At 39.0% G+C, this 18,834-nt stretch overlaps 1 protein-coding gene across 1 annotated transcript in view; it reads left to right on the forward strand.

The window, feature by feature from the left end:
- The window catches only part of QTRT2 (queuine tRNA-ribosyltransferase accessory subunit 2), a 26,451-nt gene extending 8,664 nt beyond the window's left edge, over window positions 1–17,787 (forward strand). The window contains exons 3-8 of the mRNA XM_007947840.2: window positions 914–990; window positions 2,611–2,823; window positions 7,606–7,805; window positions 10,228–10,379; window positions 12,607–12,724; window positions 17,556–17,787. Coding sequence (XP_007946031.1) covers window positions 914–990; window positions 2,611–2,823; window positions 7,606–7,805; window positions 10,228–10,379; window positions 12,607–12,724; window positions 17,556–17,787 — 992 coding nt within the window. The remainder of the gene's footprint in view (window positions 1–913; window positions 991–2,610; window positions 2,824–7,605; window positions 7,806–10,227; window positions 10,380–12,606; window positions 12,725–17,555) is intronic.
- The last annotated feature ends 1,047 nt before the right edge of the window (window positions 17,788–18,834 follow it).

Consider the following 18,834-nt stretch of genomic DNA (forward strand, 5'->3'; position numbering starts at 1 on the left):
TGGGTTTGAACCGCCAGCCTTCTGGTTAGCAGTCAAGTGCCTTAGGCACTATGCTACCAGAGCTCATAAAATGTGCCATATTAACCATTTTTATATGTACAATTTAATACCTATAATTACATTCCCCAGGATGGCTTTATTGTATATGTGATGTTACCTTTTGACTGTATCATTTCATCTTTTCAGGTGCTATTTCCCCTTGGATGGTACTTAGAATGAACTTACCACCTAAGAGTATCTGAATTCACTGCACTTGCTCTAGCCTCTCTTGCTGGTCAGTAGCCTCCAACCTTTCCTTCTCTGAGTCCTCTCCCACTTGCCTCATCACCCATCTCTTTCTACACTCTCCCAGCAATATCACTCACCCTTTCCATAGCTCCAGTCAGTTGTTATCAAGTCAACTTCAGGTCATGGTGAGCCCATGTGTGTCTGTGGAACTGTACTCCACAAGGTTTTCAATGGCTGATTTTTCAGAAGTAGATTGCCAGGCCTATCTTCCAAAGTGCCTGTGAGAAGACTGAAACCTCAACCTTTTGGTTAGCAGCTGAGAGTCTTAACCAGTTACTCTATTCAGGGACTCCAAAATGAACATACTTGATAATAAATTCTCCAGAGTACATCGAGTGTGGTCAACATGTTATTAAACACTATTTTATTTTATGCTTTAAGATTTATCTTTCCTTTGTAGCAACTCACTATGTTGTTAGACATGAACCTTTACATTTAATTCTTCTTTTAGATAGTAAGTTTCCAAGTAATCTTGGCTCATTTTGACAGGCCTTCTATAATTCTAAGACAAGGTACTTGGGTTTAGAGTTGCTTTATCTGGCAGTACTCGTTGTGAATATGTTCTGTTACAGTGGTGTAATTGTTGATGTAAGCTCTCTGAAAGGTCCTTTTTATGTTTGAACAGGCATGTCAGAGTCACTCTTGTACTGCTCCTTGCATGATCCAGTCAACCCCTGCCCAGCTGGTTATGTAACAAACAAGGTATGTTCTCAGCATGGCCTCCAGGACTGCAGCTTTGCCACAGGAAATTAGCCTATTATGTCCCACAGATGCTATGATCCCACTGTGGAGGAGGCTAGCTTATTTCTGACCCCTTTATGTCTTCTCTTTATTTCTAAGAATATGGTGGAATGGAGTGGTTTATTGGGGTTACAGAAGGTTTTGCTTAAAGATGAGGTTAAGGTAAAGAATGTATCCTCAGCTTTTTTGTTGTGGCAGAAACTTTGGGGAGGGGGAGGGTCAAGCATATGCCAAAAAAGAAATCGCTGTGATGAGAGAAAACAATAGTCCTTCAATGGCATACTTTTATTTGCAGATTTAACAGCCTCAGGAAGAGTGGGGAAAGTTGCTGATGAGTGTTATCCCATGCATAACTATATATAGTAGAACCTCACTGTAATACTGCTGGCTTTCAGAACAAAATTTGAAAAAGCTGGATCCACAGCAAGAGGTTTTAGCTGGTCACAAACAGTGTCAAAAGACTTCACTAAAAGTTTTCATCATTATCATAGTCCTTGAAGACAGCATTGTGGTGGGGCTATAGTGTGTACTGCCACTTTGCTGACACATTTGCTTTCCTTGCACTCATGTTATTGATGTCAAACAGTATCTATTAATCTTACCTATGATAACTATTTGAAATTATTCTATTCTAACTTTATTTCTTTTTATTTTATAGTCTGAATTCCAAAGAAAATACTTTTACCTCAATTATCTACCCTATTTGTATGGGAGAGAAGATTCATTTAAGCAGTGTTCTTAAACATTAGAACACTGAAAGAACTTCATGCAGCCTCTCCATTTGTGTCCTTGTTGACCTCTCTACATGATGAGGGATGCTGTGGGGCAAAGAAGGAACTTTATATACGTAATTCTGTATCTAATACATTCTAATAAACATTTATTAAAGATTAATAATATGTGAGGCCCTTGACACTGCTTTGGGACACAGATGTGAATTGGGACACTCTGGTCAGACAAGTGTACAGTGGTGTGATAAGTGCTATCCTATCTATAAAAGAAATAAGTAAAAATTGCTGTAGTTGCTTAGAGGAGAGAGTGATCGTTTATGCCTAGGTTGGTTTGGGGAACATGTCAGAGTAGATGATATTTGAACTCTGTGTCTTGGGAGATGCATGGTATTTTACCAAGCAAAGAAGTCGGGAAAGGACATTTCAATCAAAAGGAAGAATGTGATCAAAGACAGGGAAGAATTAATGTCTGTGGTGTACATAGGAACAGCAAGGTAGCCAGGTGAGGAAATTGGAGACTGGAAGGCTGGACTGAAAAAGGATGGCAGAATTTGTTGGGGGTGAGCAGAGAAGTTAGCTTGTATGGCCATTAAAGGATTTTTTATGGGTTATAAGGTCCCTAGAACATTTGGAATCTAGTTCATTTCTGGCTAGCAGTCAAATGCCTTAGGCACTGTGCTACCAGAGCTCTTTAGTATAGCAAACCTCTTTTTTTATCCACCATATCTAGGATATTGAATTGCCATTGTCTCTCTAATTGTAAAGAAGAATTCATTATTTCTTTATTATTATTATTATTTTTCCTTGTAATTTACTATTGCTAACTACTGGTCATTTTGTTCCATGGCAGTCTGTGTCTGTGTGGGGTCTTGGAGGACGAGTGGAAATGACTGCTTCCAAATTCATGGCAATTCAGCAGGCACTCCAGCCAGATTGGTTCCAATGTCTCTCAGATGGAGAGGCGTCTTGTGCAGAAGTAACTTCCATCAAAAGAGCCAGAAAGTCTGTTGACCGATCACTGCTATTCCTGGATAATTGCCTGCGGCTGCAGGAGAAATCAGAGGTATGGCCACGTTGCTGACCACTCCTTTCTCTCTGAAACTCTCTGATCTTTTGCATCCCTTGACACTACATTTTTCTGTTCTTCCTGATACTTCTTTGCTTCTCACTCCTTAGTTTCATTTGTTGTTGTTGTTGTTATATGCCGTCGAGTCGGCCCCGACTCATAGCGACCCTTCCTTGGGTTTCCGAGGCAGTATCACTACGGAAGTAGGATTGCCCAACCTTCCTTCCGAGGAGTGGCTGGTGGGTTTGAACCACCAGCCTTCTGGTTAGCAGTCAAATGCCTTAGGCACTATGCTACCAGAGCTCCCTAGTTTCATTTAGACCAAAAAAAATTTTTTTTTTTCTCCTTGAAACATAAGTAGCAGTGCGTAAGGCGTTTGACTGCTAACTAGAAGGTTGGCGCTTCAAATCCACCAGCCACTCAATGGAAGGAAGAGGGGGCAATCTACTTCTATAAAAATGTACTGCCTAAGAAACCCCAAGTGGGTCACTGTGAGTTGGTATTGACTCAGTGGCAGTGAGTATGGCTTGGTTTGAGGCTCTATGCTGAGGGCAGTAGTAGGTCGATGGTAGAATAGTTGCCTTCCGTGCAGGAGACCCCACTTCAGTTCTGGCCAGTGCCCCGTGCACAACTGCCACCCTTCTGTCAGTGGAGGCTTGTATTTTGCTGTGATGATGAACAGGTTTCAACGGAGCTTCCAGACTAAGATGGACTAGGAAGAAAGGCCTAACACTTCCTATGAAAACCCTATGGATCACAGTGGTTCATTCCTGTGGCATGGGGTCATCCTGAGTCAGCAACTCAATGGAGGTTAACAACACCCCACTTTATGAAAAGAATTTAATGAGTTCTGCTTCATTTCTTACATGGCATGAATGACCTACTGTGACGTGGCCTCTGCTTCTTCCTTCACTTCACTGTGGGTTTTCTTTCCGTGCTGAGTTACTTACAGTTCCCTAAGTTCCCTGTTTCTCTCTACTGTCCCTATATACAGACTTCCTTCTGGACTCTTTCTTCTTATCTCTAGCACATGCCATTCCACTATGAAGCTGACCCTGACTTTTTTCCAGGAGAGTAATTCTCTTTGTTCTTTGCTATCGCTTTAATCATATTGAACTGAAATGATTTCTTTATGTATTTGTCTTTCTTAAACTGTGACCTCCTTAAGTTCAGTTTCAGTGTGTCACTTTTGTATCCCCATCACATAGCACAATGTCTGACAAATAGTAAGCCCTCAGTGCAGTTTTGCTGATGGTGAATGGTTATGATGGGGTGGGGAAGATGAAATTGAAACAGTAATTAAAGGATCCTGGTGGCAGAGTTAATGAAGTAGAAAAATGATGTATTTATTAGGAGAGAGTAGAGGAGGTGGGAGAATGGGAGATAGTGATCAGGGAGGAGAATTTGATAGTCTAAGATCACTTAGTTGGAGTAATACTGTGCAATGTTCAGATCCTGCTTATGGAAAAGCACTTTGGGTTTGAGGAAAATTGTTATATTGAATTTACCAATAAAAATCTAATTTGGCTAGTAAAGTTAATATACATAAAATAATTCAAAGACTTCTGGGTGGCACAAACGGTTTGTGCTTGACTACTAACCTAACCTAACACAGTGCAACGCAACACACTGACATTGAGTCAGATCCAACTCATAGTAACCCCTCCTTGGGTTTCTGAGGCAGTATCACTATAGAAATAGATTGTCCAACTTTCCTTCCGAGGAGTGGTTGGTGGGTTTGAACTGTGAGCCTTCTGGTTAGCAGTCAGATGCTTTAGACACTACGCCACCAGAGCTCCTGACTACTAACTTAAAGGTTGGCATTCAGACACACCCATTGGCACCACGGAAGAAAGGCCTGGCAGTCTACTTCCATAAATATTACAGCCAAGAAAACCCTAAAGAGCAGTTGTACTTTGTTAGACATGAGATTACTATGATTCATAATTGACTTGATAGCAACTGTTTTTTTGCTGTTGCTATTCTGAATTTTTTTTTAGCTATTCTGAGTAGAGCTGTTTCTTCAGTAGGAGTTCAGTGTAGGGACATCACTTTGGGTCTGAATAGTTAGAGTCAGCTCGCTAGCAGTTGTTTTGAGTAATGTTGCATGGGTAGAAAGGAGGACAGACAGTGTGCCAGAACATGATCATTAAAAAGGCCAGAGTGAGTCCCCTTTCTCTGTCATTACTGTTAGCCTCACCATTTCACATTGTTGGTTGTATGCTAGGGTTCCTCTCTGTACTCTTATGACTAGGGCTTATACTGTTGTCTTGACATACTTGTCAATAATGCCCCTTTTTCCTCTTAAAAGTGTTCTGTTCTGGACAATAAATTATGTAATCCCATTTCTTACATCTTTCCATAAGAAAGAGTTCCTAAATTAGGCTATGATAGGCATGGTAGCATAGTGCCTAAGGCACTTGACTGCAAACCAGAAGGCTGTTGGTTCAAACCCACCAGCTACTCCTCGGAAGGAAGATAGGGCAATCTACTTCCATAGTGATACTGCCTCGGAAACCCAAGGAGGGGTTGCTATGAGTTGGGTCCGATTTGATGGCACATAACAACAACAGGCATATAAAAGGGCAAGCCTTTGTGACTGCTTGCTTTGTATATCTGCATATATCTTTTCCTTTTCTCATGATTCCTTCTGTCTTATTCATTGGATCATTTTGTTCTTAATGCCCTTAAATATTGAAGCTGTCAAGGTTTTGTCATTGGTTTTCTTTTTTTCTTACTCTGTACATTGCTAGACCAGAGGTGGTAAATAAATAGTTTCATCCCAAGGTGCTTGGAGCCATTGCTTAATGCAGCAGGGAAGAGAGTCATCTGTTGCCTTGTCTGTCATGGCAGTGGCAGCCATTTGTGCCAAGTGTCTGCCATTCTGGCCCTAGGCAATCTCATTTGACTCACATATATCCATAACCTTAGGCCCATATATTCAGTGATCCAACAAAATCACTCTTGGTACGTTTCACTGGTACCTTAAATTCAGAATGTCCAAGACAGAATAATTTTCTTGCTATACCTTCTACTGTTTTTCTAAGACTCTCTCTCTTTGCTCTTAATACCTTGGACTTCTAAAACAGGAGCCAGGAGTCATCCTAGACTCTGTCATCATCCTCTCCTCAGACAAATAATCAGTCAAGTTGTGTTGAGTTTACCTCCTAAAGATATTTCAAATCCTGTTCTTCCTCTTCATCCCTGTCACTGCCATAGTCCAGGTCTTCTTAGTATTTCTTGGATTATTAATGTAGCTTCCTACCCCATCTTTTACCTATACTTATGTTTAACCCATTCTCCACACAATAGCCAAAGTGTCCTTCTAGAGGAATGATCTGATTGTGTCCCCTGTTTACATTAAGAAGTGAAGTGCCCTCTGCACAGCACTCCACACTCTGCCTTCACTTCTGTCTTCCACTGAGCTGCTGTGGACTTGTATATTTCCTTGGAAGCTTTATTTTTTACAATTAAAAAACCAAAAGACCAAACTCACTGCTGTTGAGTTGGATCCAAAAATTAATACCTATACATACGTGCTTGTATATGGTTTTTATTGCATGAATATAATCATATGTTCAGCAATTTGCTTCTTTTTCATTGAACAGTATCTTGAAACTTTCTGTGGTGACATATATATTACATTCTTTTCAAAACAGCTATATAGGAAGCTACAGTCATTACTCTGTGGATAGATGTTTAGGTTGTTTCCAATTTTCACTATTCTAAAAATAAACACCTTTGTAAATATTCTTGATGCTGCTTGACTATCTCTCATGCTGGCATAATATGGATGAATATATTTGTAGGAGAGATTCTTAAAAGTGGAATTTTAAGATCGAAACATAAAAGCATTGATAATTTTGATAAATGTTGCTTATTAGACCTCCCAAGAGGCTGAACTGATTTTTACTCACCTCCACAGTGTGTTGCTACCTGTCTTTTAACTTTGCCTGTGTGATGGACAAAAATGGTATCTATTTTTTTCCAATTTGCATTTCCCTACCAGTGAGGTTTAATAATTCTCCCTATGTGTATAAGGCATTCACATATCTTGATCTGGAGTAATGTGAATTTACTCCAAAGAGTAAGTTGTCTTTTGTCTTTGTTGCTGGCCTATTTCACCAGAGAAATTTTAATGTTTTTGTATTCAAATATGTTAGTCTTTTCTTATAAGGCCTGCTTGCCTAGAAAGGCCTTCCTTCCCCCAAGATTATAAAAATATTCAGTATATTCTTCTAATATTTATATAACTATACCTTTTTTTATATGTAGATCTTAGGTACAGCTGGAATTTATTCCTGAGGATGGTAGACAGTAGAGGTCTTTATTTTATTTTATTTTCCAAATGGATAGCCATTTGTCCCAACCAATCAGTTTCTAAGCTCCTAAAGTTATCCCTAACCAATAGATTTAGAGGTAGCCTAAAGCAGGCCTGGATAGTCATTTAAACAAATTGAATCCATTCCTTTTGTTCTTTTCTAATAATACTTGCTCAGTGTGTTTAGTATAATCTAAGCTAGAACATAACTACCTATGTTTATTGCCTCTGTTTTCCTTCAGTCTTTCCTGCCGGTTCTAGTGGCTTTCAAATTGTGTTCCTTGGAGTCCCAAAGCTTCTCAAGGAGGAGAACAGTGGGAAGCATCTCCCTAGCTTGCTCATCTGCAGCAGCTCTGATGAGATTGCTTCTATCCATTGGACTTCCATGTAAGGTTCATTTAAACATGGGACTCTGATACTGTAAATGGTTAATAACTTTCCATCTTTTCTTACTTTAGGTCCTTCAGAAAAGTGTGATCATTGGAGTGATTGAAGGTGGAGATGTGATGGAGGAGAGGCTGAGGTCAGCAAGAGAGACAGCCAAGCGGCCTGTAGGTGGCTTCCTTCTGGATGGCTTTCAGGGGAATCTGATGACGCTGGAGACTGGACTGCACTTGCTGTCATCAGTCACTGCAGAGCTGCCGGAGGATAAACCCAGGCCAGTGTTCAGTTAAGATGCAGCAGGCTAAGCCATGCGGGATGCTGGGCAGGGGTGCTTGTTGACTGAGTGTGCTGTGCTGTCTGTCTATAGGCATATTTTTCCATCTTTTGATTAGGAGCTTTCCGGGCTGAGTCGGCTGGCAGATTGTGAGGGGAGTTAGCATCAAGACTATCTTGCTCTTGATTTCAGAATATAGACCAGAGGACAATTGCCATGTGAATTATTTCATTTGATCCTCATTATAAGGAGCTCTGGTGGCATAGTGGTTAAGACATTTGGCTGCTAACCAGAAGGTCAGTGGTTCAAACCCACCAACTGCTCCCTGGGAGAAAGATGATGCAATCTATTTCTATAAAGATTTACAGCCTTGGAAACCCAGTGGGGGTCACTGTGAGTAGGAATGGACTTGATGACAGTGGGTTTGGTTTTTTTGTGTGTGTGTTTATAAGTGAGAGAAAGTGTTACACTATTTCTTCTCATTCTTGACCAAATGTGAATACTGTTTTTTACTCATTATAATTTGGTGCCTGGGGACAAGTATGGAGTTGTGTGGAACTCTGATTTAACTCAAGGCAAGTTGAAGATAGATATGGGATGACTGGTTGGAATGAAGGGGGGCTCTTTTAATAAGGAACTATAGAAACTCTTAGATTTGAGGCAGGTAGCAAATAGTGCCTTTTTTTTTTTTTTTTTTTAAATCAAGGTGTTGGTAACACTGGTGGATTTGATTCTTATGTTTTCATAAATCTCAGAATTCACTTTGTGCTGGTGAGAAAGGATCATCTATAAAGCTGCAAATTCAGAGTATCTGAGTGTGGCTGATGTCTTAATAGCCTAATCCGTTTTAAAATTTTAAAAAAGACTATTTAAAATCTTGTATTCCACTTAGTGTGAATACACATGATTTTTTCTTGCAGAAAAGTTAAGAGCCTTGATTTTGGAGTGCTGCTTTAGACTCCTCCAGGGGTGTTGTATCATATACAGTTTATGTAATTTGATTTCTGTAAAAAAAAAAAGTGAAGTTTAGTGTATGGTACGGTGCAAACATCTAATGTACAGCTCACTTGAACTTTTACACATGTATATATTTGAGTAAACACCACCCAGATCACGATATTGAACATTCCTGACACTCTAGCCAGCATGTGCCCCTCCAACTTTAACTTAGTTCTTGTTTTCATTGCCCTGCATCCTGTGCTTATTTCATTCTGGCAAAGATAACAACTTAGCATTAGTATTGCTAGTCATTTTCTGGACTTCTTTGAGTTAAGTGCTCACAGATGTCTGTTACTGGATTGAAAAGCTGGGATTGTTTTTTCTTTATATGCATGTATAGAAATGCCAGCTTCAGTTGGAAAGGAGTTCTGAAACATTGCATTACTTGAAGGAAACTATAGTTAAGAAAACCAGCATTTATTTAAGGGTTCTGATTGTTTAATATTACATAAGCCTTTTCTTTTCTTTTTCTTTTTTAAATAAAAAAAAAGCCCTTTTAGGAATCAGGGAGTCTATAAGCTGTCTTCTGCCACTTCGTAAAGAGGGGCTACTGACAGAAAAACAAAAACAGAAAATAATAGCAGCCAGCCAGCTCTGATCTATTGCACCTCTCATCTTGATTTAGTGGCAAAACCTGGTTGAATATTTTTAACACTTTCAGAATACCTTATCCATTATCTCTGAAAGTACCATCTAATTCCACAGTGCAAACTTTGTATTAACAGAGGCAATATAAAGAAGCACAAAGAAATCCAATTAGATTCTAAGATCCTATGGCCAGAGTTGACATTTTCAGATTAAGAATTGCTTTGTAAATGAACCTATGAGGAATACAGTAGATAAAAATATCTTTCTTGAACCAGTTATTTAAAAAAAAAGAAAAAAAAAAGGAAAGAAAAAATGACAAAACATGGAAAGCACTTAAGGAAATAAACATACAACTTTGTACTCTGAAAACTCTAGGTAGTGTATATGAAGTGCATATAAAGTTTAATCTAAGACTAGCTAGATTGTTTAGAAGGGATGGGAGTAGAAAGGGAACTTACCTTTATTGAGCTTCTCTCTTTGGTGCCAGAAAACTATATAGTGTGCTCTTTCAAACATCATCTCATTATTCCTCACAACAGTTTTGTGAGGTATATATTAATGTTCTTGATTTTAAAATGAAAAAACTGAGGCTCAAAGAGGTCAAAAGCCTTCCCAAAGTAACAAAGCAAGTAAATAGCAGAGCTAGAATTTAAGCCCAGCTCTCTGCTTGCGAAGTCTTATGTTCTTTCCACCACACCTGGCTCTCTGCTGCCTGCCATTGTAACCGTGAGTGGTGTTTTTCATTATTACCACTTGTAGTGCTCTGTTCTTTACAAAGACTCATTTCATTCTTGCCATTGTTCTCATGTCTCTGTTCTTACTTTTATTTTCACAGGCTCATCTGTGGTGTTAGCCGGCCAGATGAGGTGCTTGAGTGTATTGAAAGAGGGGTGGACCTGTTTGAGAGTTTTTTCCCTTATCAAGTGACAGAGCGGGGATGTGCCCTGACTTTCCGCTTTGATTATGAGCTGAATCCTGAAGAGACATGTAGGTCTTTTGAAGCTACATAATCCCTGTGTTATCCATAAGTTAATAATATTCCCTATGAATTTTTGGCTTGAGTCACAAGACAGAAGGAGTACGTACTATAAAGCCTGCTTTTTATAAAACTATTTGTTTCTTATCTATGTGCCCTGACATATTGACACACAAAATCAGGTATGAAGCTCATCAGTATTAGGAAGTGATTTTAAAGTGAGCAGAACCAAGAAAAAGGAAACCTCTTCTGTTAGCCTGAAAAAAGAACATTCAGAGTGAATAGTGATGAAAATCTAGGAAAAGAAAACCTTTCAACTGTTTAATTCTTTCTTCTATAAAAGAGTTGTTATCTGGGTTTGGCAAACCCTATGCTATTAAAATACAGGAAGTCTCACTCTCACCACCCTTTGATCCTAGTGTTATTTATTTATTTATGGTTTTTACACAATAAGATGTGAAAACTGTTTTCTAACGCTAATGTTGCTTTGAAGCACTTCAGTTTTCTTTTATTGTTTAATCATTCAGAAATGAAGAAAATCTGTTTCAGATTCTCACATGGAACTGGCCGTAGACAAGGAACTGGAATCCAGGCTGTGGGGCTGGGGAGAGTGCCGCACGCCTGGTCTTCCGTCTGGCCTTCAGTGCTTTCCTTTCTCTTTTTCTGCTGTGCTTTAAACTCTTCCTCTACCAACACCAACCTTAGATTTGAATAGGGTCAGGAACTTCTTTAAAGGTTCATTTCATTTCCCACATGTAAATACAGTTTAATTCAGAAAGTGTTACAGCTTTATAAAGCAACTTAGCTGTTAATGTTGATCAGAATGCTTCTGGAAACCAAATAAATCAGTTACTTTAGACAGATTGGAATATAATATATGTGAAGAGACCTGCCATAACCACTTTATAAGTTTCCATGACTTCATTTACTAAACTATTTCTATCAGGACAGTACCATGAATATGCAAAGCTCTCTAAAGAGAAACTGATACTGACTTCTGTGGAGCAAACAATTCCCTTTTTGGCCAGAGAAAACCTACTTTTTTCATAATTAGGAAAACCAAATAGTTCGAAAATTTTAATTGAAGTGGTATTATTAATCATATTTGTTTGCGTGTGTGTGTAAGTGCATGTGGATATTAAAATCCTTTGCCACTTACAAAGTGAAATTTCCAAAGGAATAAGTTGACTAGAGGCACCAATTCCCCCAAGTGACAGGAGTTTTCCAGAATGTCAGGACCAAGCTTGTTAACATTAAGTGTTTTATTATGATCTCCCATGGTAGCATGCCAGTTCATGGGAGCAAAATAATACAGATCTGTGCTCAATGCTCAAATCGTTTCTCTTCCTCTTTGACCTTGACAATCTGCATTCCTGGGATCATCCGCCCATTCTCTTTGGGCTGCACTGAGATTGTTATCACTGGTTCCCAGAAATGCCTTTTACCTAATTGCCCCTGTAAAAACACCTGATTCTTTGTATGGTAGCAGGTGTCTCTTTTGCATTTTTTGGAATGTTTGTTTTTAAAGCCAAGAGTTTAAGGGACTAATTCAAGTCTTTATGTAAGTCTAAGGAGTTCTGCTGGCATAGTGCCTAAGACATTTGACTCCTAACGAGAAGGTTGGTGGTTCAAACCCACCAACCATTCTGCAGAAAGAAGACTGGGCAATCTACTTCCGTAAAGATTTACCACCTCAGAAACTCAAAGAGACTCACTATGAGTTGGAATCGACTTGATGGCAGTGAGTTTGTTTTGCTTTATGGATTTCTGGATAATCTAGCTTCCCTGGAATGTTGGAGTCTCTATGCAGAATATGTATATTAAAACCATATTCTACTTTGCCTATATCCCAGGTAGATTAGTTACAAAACCAAATGTATTTGCAGGCATATTATGTTGGGACATGAAAATCACCCCAACAGACACACACATATTTATTCTGTTTAATACACACACATGAACAAACCAACTTTTTATGATTATTCCTTGACAATAAGATTATATATTACATGCTTGTAACCATAATTGGCTTAGATATTGTTGGATCTATAAATTGTTTTGATATTGTAGATAAAAGGTCAGTGACCATCTTGGTACATAATTGCTATTTTTCTTGTGATTCCTTAGAATAAATTCTTAGGAGTGGAATTAAGAGGTCAAAGGGTATGAAATAAAGTTCTTCCAATGGTTACTCCTTATCTGATCTTCATTCACAATGTTTATTGGTTTGTCCTTCAGTGCTACAACAAAATGATACACAAGAAGAAGTAAAATATCAAGATCAAACAGAGAAAATTAAAACAACTGATTGCACCCAAGAAATGACATCATTTGAAATTAATCTGAAGGAAAAAAAGTAAGGAATTTTTTAAAATTTTGGATTGTGATTGACTTTCTTATTTTAGTCTGTTTTAAAAGTTTATATACCTGTTCCTTTTTCAGTTTATGACTTTTTTGAATATTTATACCTACATATTATTTTGTCCTTCTCAAGTTTCGTTCTGGTAAAATATTTTTTCTGCAAATGAGTTTGTGTATTTTATCGGAAAACTAAGGTTAGATAACTATTGCTTTAGAAAAGCTTTCAGAAAGGTTATACCAAATCCATTGTGTTTGGTGTCTTTTATTCCTTCCTAATATTTTAACTGTAAGGAGCCCTGGTGGCACAGTGGTTAAACGCTTGGCTGCTAACTAAAAGGTTGGCAATTCAAACCCACCAGCTGCTCAGTGGGAAAAAGATGAGACAGTCTGCTTCCATAAAGATTTACAGCCTTAGGAACCTTGTGGGACAGAGTGGATATCCACTCTGTCTGATAGTGTCTCTATGAGTTGGAACTGACTTGATGGCAATGGATTTTTGAGTTAATAGTTTAATGACAGAACATAAAAGGATTTTAAACTAAAACACAACAAAGTTTTTAATGTTTAAGAGACTTAAACATTAAAGTTATATACAGGTTATAAATCTTTAAAAAATATTTGCTTCTATCAAGAATGAACTAAGGTATTTCCTAGCTTTGTGTTTGGCTAAAAATGGTAATAATCGGTGGACCCATGACTGGTTTCTCTGAGTTTAGGGTACTCACTGTAGGGCTGAGTGCTTTTCCTCTTATGCAGTGGAATGTACTAGGGATCCAGACTTATTTATGTCTGCAGTAATAGTACAGATTTAACAATTGATGAAAGAATGTAAAAATTCTGTTCTTACCTATATTCTAGAAGGGTTTCTTAAATGTACATCTGAAATGGTGATGACTGTCACATGGACCAAGAGGTGGTTATTTGAACAGAGCAAGGGGATACCAAAATAAAAACCAAACTCACTGCCATCAAGTTGATTCGACTCATAGTAACCCCTCCTTGGGTTTCCAAGGTGGTATCTTTATGGAAGTAGATTGCCCAGTCTTCTTTCTGAGGAGTGACTGGTGGATTTGAACCACCAGCCTTCTGGTTAGCAGTCACATGCTTTAGACACTATGCCACCAGAGCTTCCCTCACCACGATGGGATACTGCGTGGTTTAAGATTGGGAAAGTTGTACATCGGGTTGTAGTCTTTCACCATATTTATTCAGTCTGATCTTACTGAAGATAATTCAGAAATGTTTGCAGCAGTATATTGACAGAGAACTTCCAGAGGTTCAAGCCAGATTCAGAAGAGGATGTGGAACAAAGGATATCATAGCTGTTGTCAGATGGATCTTGGCTCAAGGCAAAGAATACCAGAAAGATGTTTACTTGTGTTTTATTGACTATGCAAAGGCATTTGATTGTGTGGATCATGACAAATTATGGATAACATTGAGAAGAATGGGAATTCCCGAGCACTTGATTGTACTCATGAGGAATCTGTACCTTAACCAGGAGGCTGTCGTTCGAACAGAACAAGGGGACACTACATGGTTTAAAATCAAGAAGGGAGTGCGTCAGGGTTGTATCCTTTCTCCACACTTATTCAATCTATATGCTGAGCAAATAATCCGAGAAGCTGGACTATATGAAGAAAAACGTGGTATCAGGATTGGAGGAAGAATCATTAGCAACCTGAGATATGCAGACGATACAACTTTGCTTACTGAAAGTGAGGATGACTTAAGGCACCTGCTGATGAAGGTTGAAGAATACAGTCTGCAGTATGGATTGCGTCTCAATACAAAGAAAACAAAAATCCTCACAACTGGACCAATGAGCAGCATCACAATAAATGGAGAGAAGATTGAGGTTGTCAAAGAATTCGTGTTGCTTGGTTCTACAATCGATGCCAACAGAAGCAGCAGTCAGGACATTAGACGATGTGTAGCATTGGGGAAGTCAACTGTGAAGGAACTGTTTCAAGTGCTGAGGAGCAAGGATATCTCCTTGAGGACTAAGGTACGCCTGACATAAGCCATGATATTTCCAATCGCCTCATATGCATGTGAGAGCTGGACAATGAATAAGGAAGACCGAAGAAGAGTTGATGCTTTTGAGTTGTGGTGCTGGTGGAGAATGCTGAAAGTACCATGGACTGCTAAAAGAACTAACAGATCTGTCCTGGAGGAAGTGCAGCCAGAATGCTCCTTGGAAGCAAGAATGGCCAGACTTCGTCTCACCTATTTTGGTCATGTTGTCAGAAGGAACGATTCCCTGGAGAAGGATGTCATGCTTGGTAGGGTGGAGGGTCGACGAAAGAGGGGGAGGCCTTCAATGAGATGGATTGACACAGTGGCTGCGATGATGAGCTCAAGTATAGTGGGGATTGTGGGGCTGGCGCGGGATCGGGCAGTATTTCATTCTGCTGTGCATGGGGTCGCTATGAGTTGGAAACGACTCGATGGCACTTAACAACAACAACAAATTCAGTCTGTATGCTGAGCAAATAATCCAAGAATGGGGGCTATATGAAGAAGAACTGGCATCAAGATTGGAGGAAGACTTATTAACCACTTATGATATGCAGATGGCACAACCTTGCTTGCTGAAAGTGAGGAGGAGTTGAAGCACTTAGTGATGAAAATCAAAGACTACAGCCTTCAATATGGATTGCACCTCAACATAAATAAAACTGAAATGCTCACAACTAGACAAATAAGCAGCATTATAATAAACAGAAAAAAGAATGAAATTGTCAAGGATTTCATTTTACTTGGATCCATAATCAATGACCATGGAAGCAGCAGTCAGGAAATCAAACGACTTATTGCATTGGGCAAATCCGCAAAAGACCTTTTATAGGTGTTAAAGAGCAAAGATGTCCCTTTGAGGACTAGGATGTGCCTGACCCAGCCCATGTTATTTTCAGTTGCCTTACATGCATGTGGAAGATGGACAGTGAATAAGGAAGAAGGAAGGAGAATTGAAGCATTTGAATTTTGGTATTGCCAAAGAGTATTGCATATGCCAGGGACTGTCAAAAGAAGAAGCAAATCTATCTGGGAAGAGGGATAGCCAGGATGTTCCTTAGAAGAGATTTTATCTCACACACTTGGATATGTTACCAAGAAGGTGCAGACTCTGGAAAAGGACATTATATTTGGTAAAGTAGAGAGTCAGCTGAAAAGAGGAAGTCCCTCATTGAGAGATTGACACAGTGACTGCAACAATGGGCTCAAACATAGCAATGATTGTGAGGATGGCGCAGGACCAAGCAGTGTTTTGTTCTTTTGTGCACAGGGTCACTGAGAGTCAGAACCAACTTGACAGCACCTAACAACAAGGACAACCACATTTAAATTCACAGAAAATAACTCAGGAAATTCTGTTTTTAAGATATTACAGCAATATAAACTGTTACTACTAAATATTCCTTTATGTTATAGATTTAATTGGAAATTGTAGTGTACTTGTTATCGGCACTAGATTTGAAGTTTTGGAGACTGAAATTCAAATCCAACAGTGCTCTTGAGTGTGTGACCTTGGTCATATCACTTAACCACTCTTTAATAGCTGATAAAAATAAGACGTATCTAGTGCCTCATATATGCCACAGTGATCAAGGTCTTTATTGACTTATTCCTCACAAGAGCTCTGTGCGATAGGCACTGTTATTACACTTGATTCACAGATGGGAAAATGCATGCACAGAGAAAGGTTAGGTGACTTGCTTTGGTAGATTGAGGAGTCAGAAATTGAAGCTACCGAGCCTTCCCTCTTATGCCTTATATATAGTAGCCTTTTTTCTTCATCTGTAAAATGACAATAAAAGTAGCTATCTCCAAGGGTTTTTGTTGAGATTAAATGGAGCAGTGTGTGAAAGTGCTTTGTAAACTGCAAACTGTGCAAGTATATAAGGTGAGACCATGTCTTCTGATACAGTTCTGATGGCAAGTGGGAGAGAGGTACCATTCACCCAGAATAGCATTTCTTAATTATTTATGTGCCTTTGCAGTGTGACTATCAATGCTCGATATGAATGAATGATTGAGTGAATATCTTTTGATGGTCTTTTGTAACTCTCAGTCTTGGAGGTTGCTTCTGTCAGAGAAAAACTCCTCAGTCTCCATGATTTATTGTGCACATGGTTAACTTTTTATTATTATCATAGTGGTAAAATATCTGTTACATAACATTTGCCATTTTAACTATTTTGAAGTATATAGTTCAGTTGTTGTTGTTGTTATGTGCCATTGAGTCAGATCCGACTCATAGTGACCCCTCCTTGGGTTTCCGAGGCAGTATCACTACGGAAGTAGATTGCCCCATCTTCCTTCTGAGGAGTGGCTGGTGGGTTTGAACTGTCAGCCTTCTGGTTAGCAGTCAAGTGCCTTTAGGCACTATGCTACCAGAGCTTCCATATAGTTCAGTAGATTGATTAAATTCACAATGTTGTATACCCATCATCACTATCTTATTTTGAAACCTTTTTTTATAACCCCAAACAGAAACTACCCATTAAGCATTGCCCCCTCCTCCCACCCCCTTGTAACTTCTGATGTACTTTCTGTCTCGATGCATTTGCCTATTTTAGATGTTTCTTATAAGTGGATAATACAATATTTGTTCTTTTATGTCTGGTATAATGTTCAAGATTCATTGGTGTTGCAGCTCTTTGTTAACTTTTGACCATGTTGCCATCTTAAAAGGCACCTAGCACTGAGCCTTTTCCAGCAGTGTTGTTCAACACTGGTTACTGCACTAGCAGAAGAGACAGTCTAGGTTGTAGATTCCTTTTATTCCTCACTTTCTGGAATGTCATGGTGACTTTTCTCAGGTACCAGGAGGACTTCGACCCGTTGGTGAGAGGGTGTTCCTGTTACTGCTGTAAGAATCACACTCGTGCTTACATCCACCATCTGCTGGTGACCAACGAACTGCTGGCCAGCGTCCTGCTCATGATGCACAACTTTGAACATTACTTTGGATTTTTCCACTCCATCCGTGAAGCACTAAAAAGTGACAAACTGGCACAGCTGAAAGAGCTCATCCTCAGGCAAGCGTCTTGAGACCTACAAACACAGTTGACTTTTTTTTTTTTAATAATATTGTATTGTGTTTTAGGTGATAGTTTACAAAGCAAATGAGGTTCACCTTTTCACCTTTAACAATTTTTATACAAATTGTTTTGTGCCATTGGTTACAGTTTTCACATTCTATTTGTTTTTCATTCAGTTTATTCTCTTTCCACTATTATAGCTTCCATTCCCCTCCTTGCCATCTCATCTTTGCTTTTGGGTAAATGTTGACTGTTTGCTGCTGTACAATTAATGGTGTAAGAGAGCATATTACCAATGGGTGATACTGTTTATTTTATAAGCCAGTCTTTCATTTGGCTAAAAGTTGACCTGCAGATACAGCTTCAATTCCTAGTTCAAAGATTATGTTGGGCAGTAGTCTCAGTGATTACTCTAGTCTATCCGTCCTGTAGGTCTGGCCTTCCTTAGGAATTTGAATTTTGTTCTACGTTTTTCTCCCATTCTGTTCATGAGTTTCTATTGTGTCCCTGCTTAGAATGGTCAGTAGTAGTAGCCTGGCACCATCTGGTACATTTGGTCTCAGGTTAGCAAGGTTCATGTAGGCTATTTAGTCCCATGGACTAGATTCTTCTTTGAGCCTTTGATTTCCTTCATTCTCTTTTGCTCCATACAAGTAGGGGCTAATAGTTGTATCTCAAGCTTTTAAGGCTCCATATACTGCTTAACCAAACTAGGACGTTATCTTTATGAACTATTTTATGCAAGTTGGCTGAGTTTTCCCCCCCTCCCTCCTTAAGCTATGGTCCCCAGCCTTTTAACCCAGTAAACCAGTCCTTCTAATTGTTTGGATATATCTAGGAAGCTTCCGTAACTGTGCACCCTATGTATTATATGTATGGTTATATATTAGCACACACAAATGTTTGTGTATATATGTCTACAGATACATGCATGCATACACCTATACAACAATAGGTGTATGCATGCATGTACATGTACTCTCATATGCCTCTTTATGCACATAATATGTATCCATATCTTCCTACAAAACCACACATATTTTTGGTTGTTTTTACT

The sequence above is a fragment of the Orycteropus afer genome, unplaced genomic scaffold, assembly GCF_000298275.1.
Source record: "Orycteropus afer afer isolate SDZICR_OR568_19922 unplaced genomic scaffold, OryAfe1.0 scaffold00195, whole genome shotgun sequence".
NCBI classification, from domain to species: Eukaryota; Metazoa; Chordata; class Mammalia; order Tubulidentata; family Orycteropodidae; genus Orycteropus; species Orycteropus afer.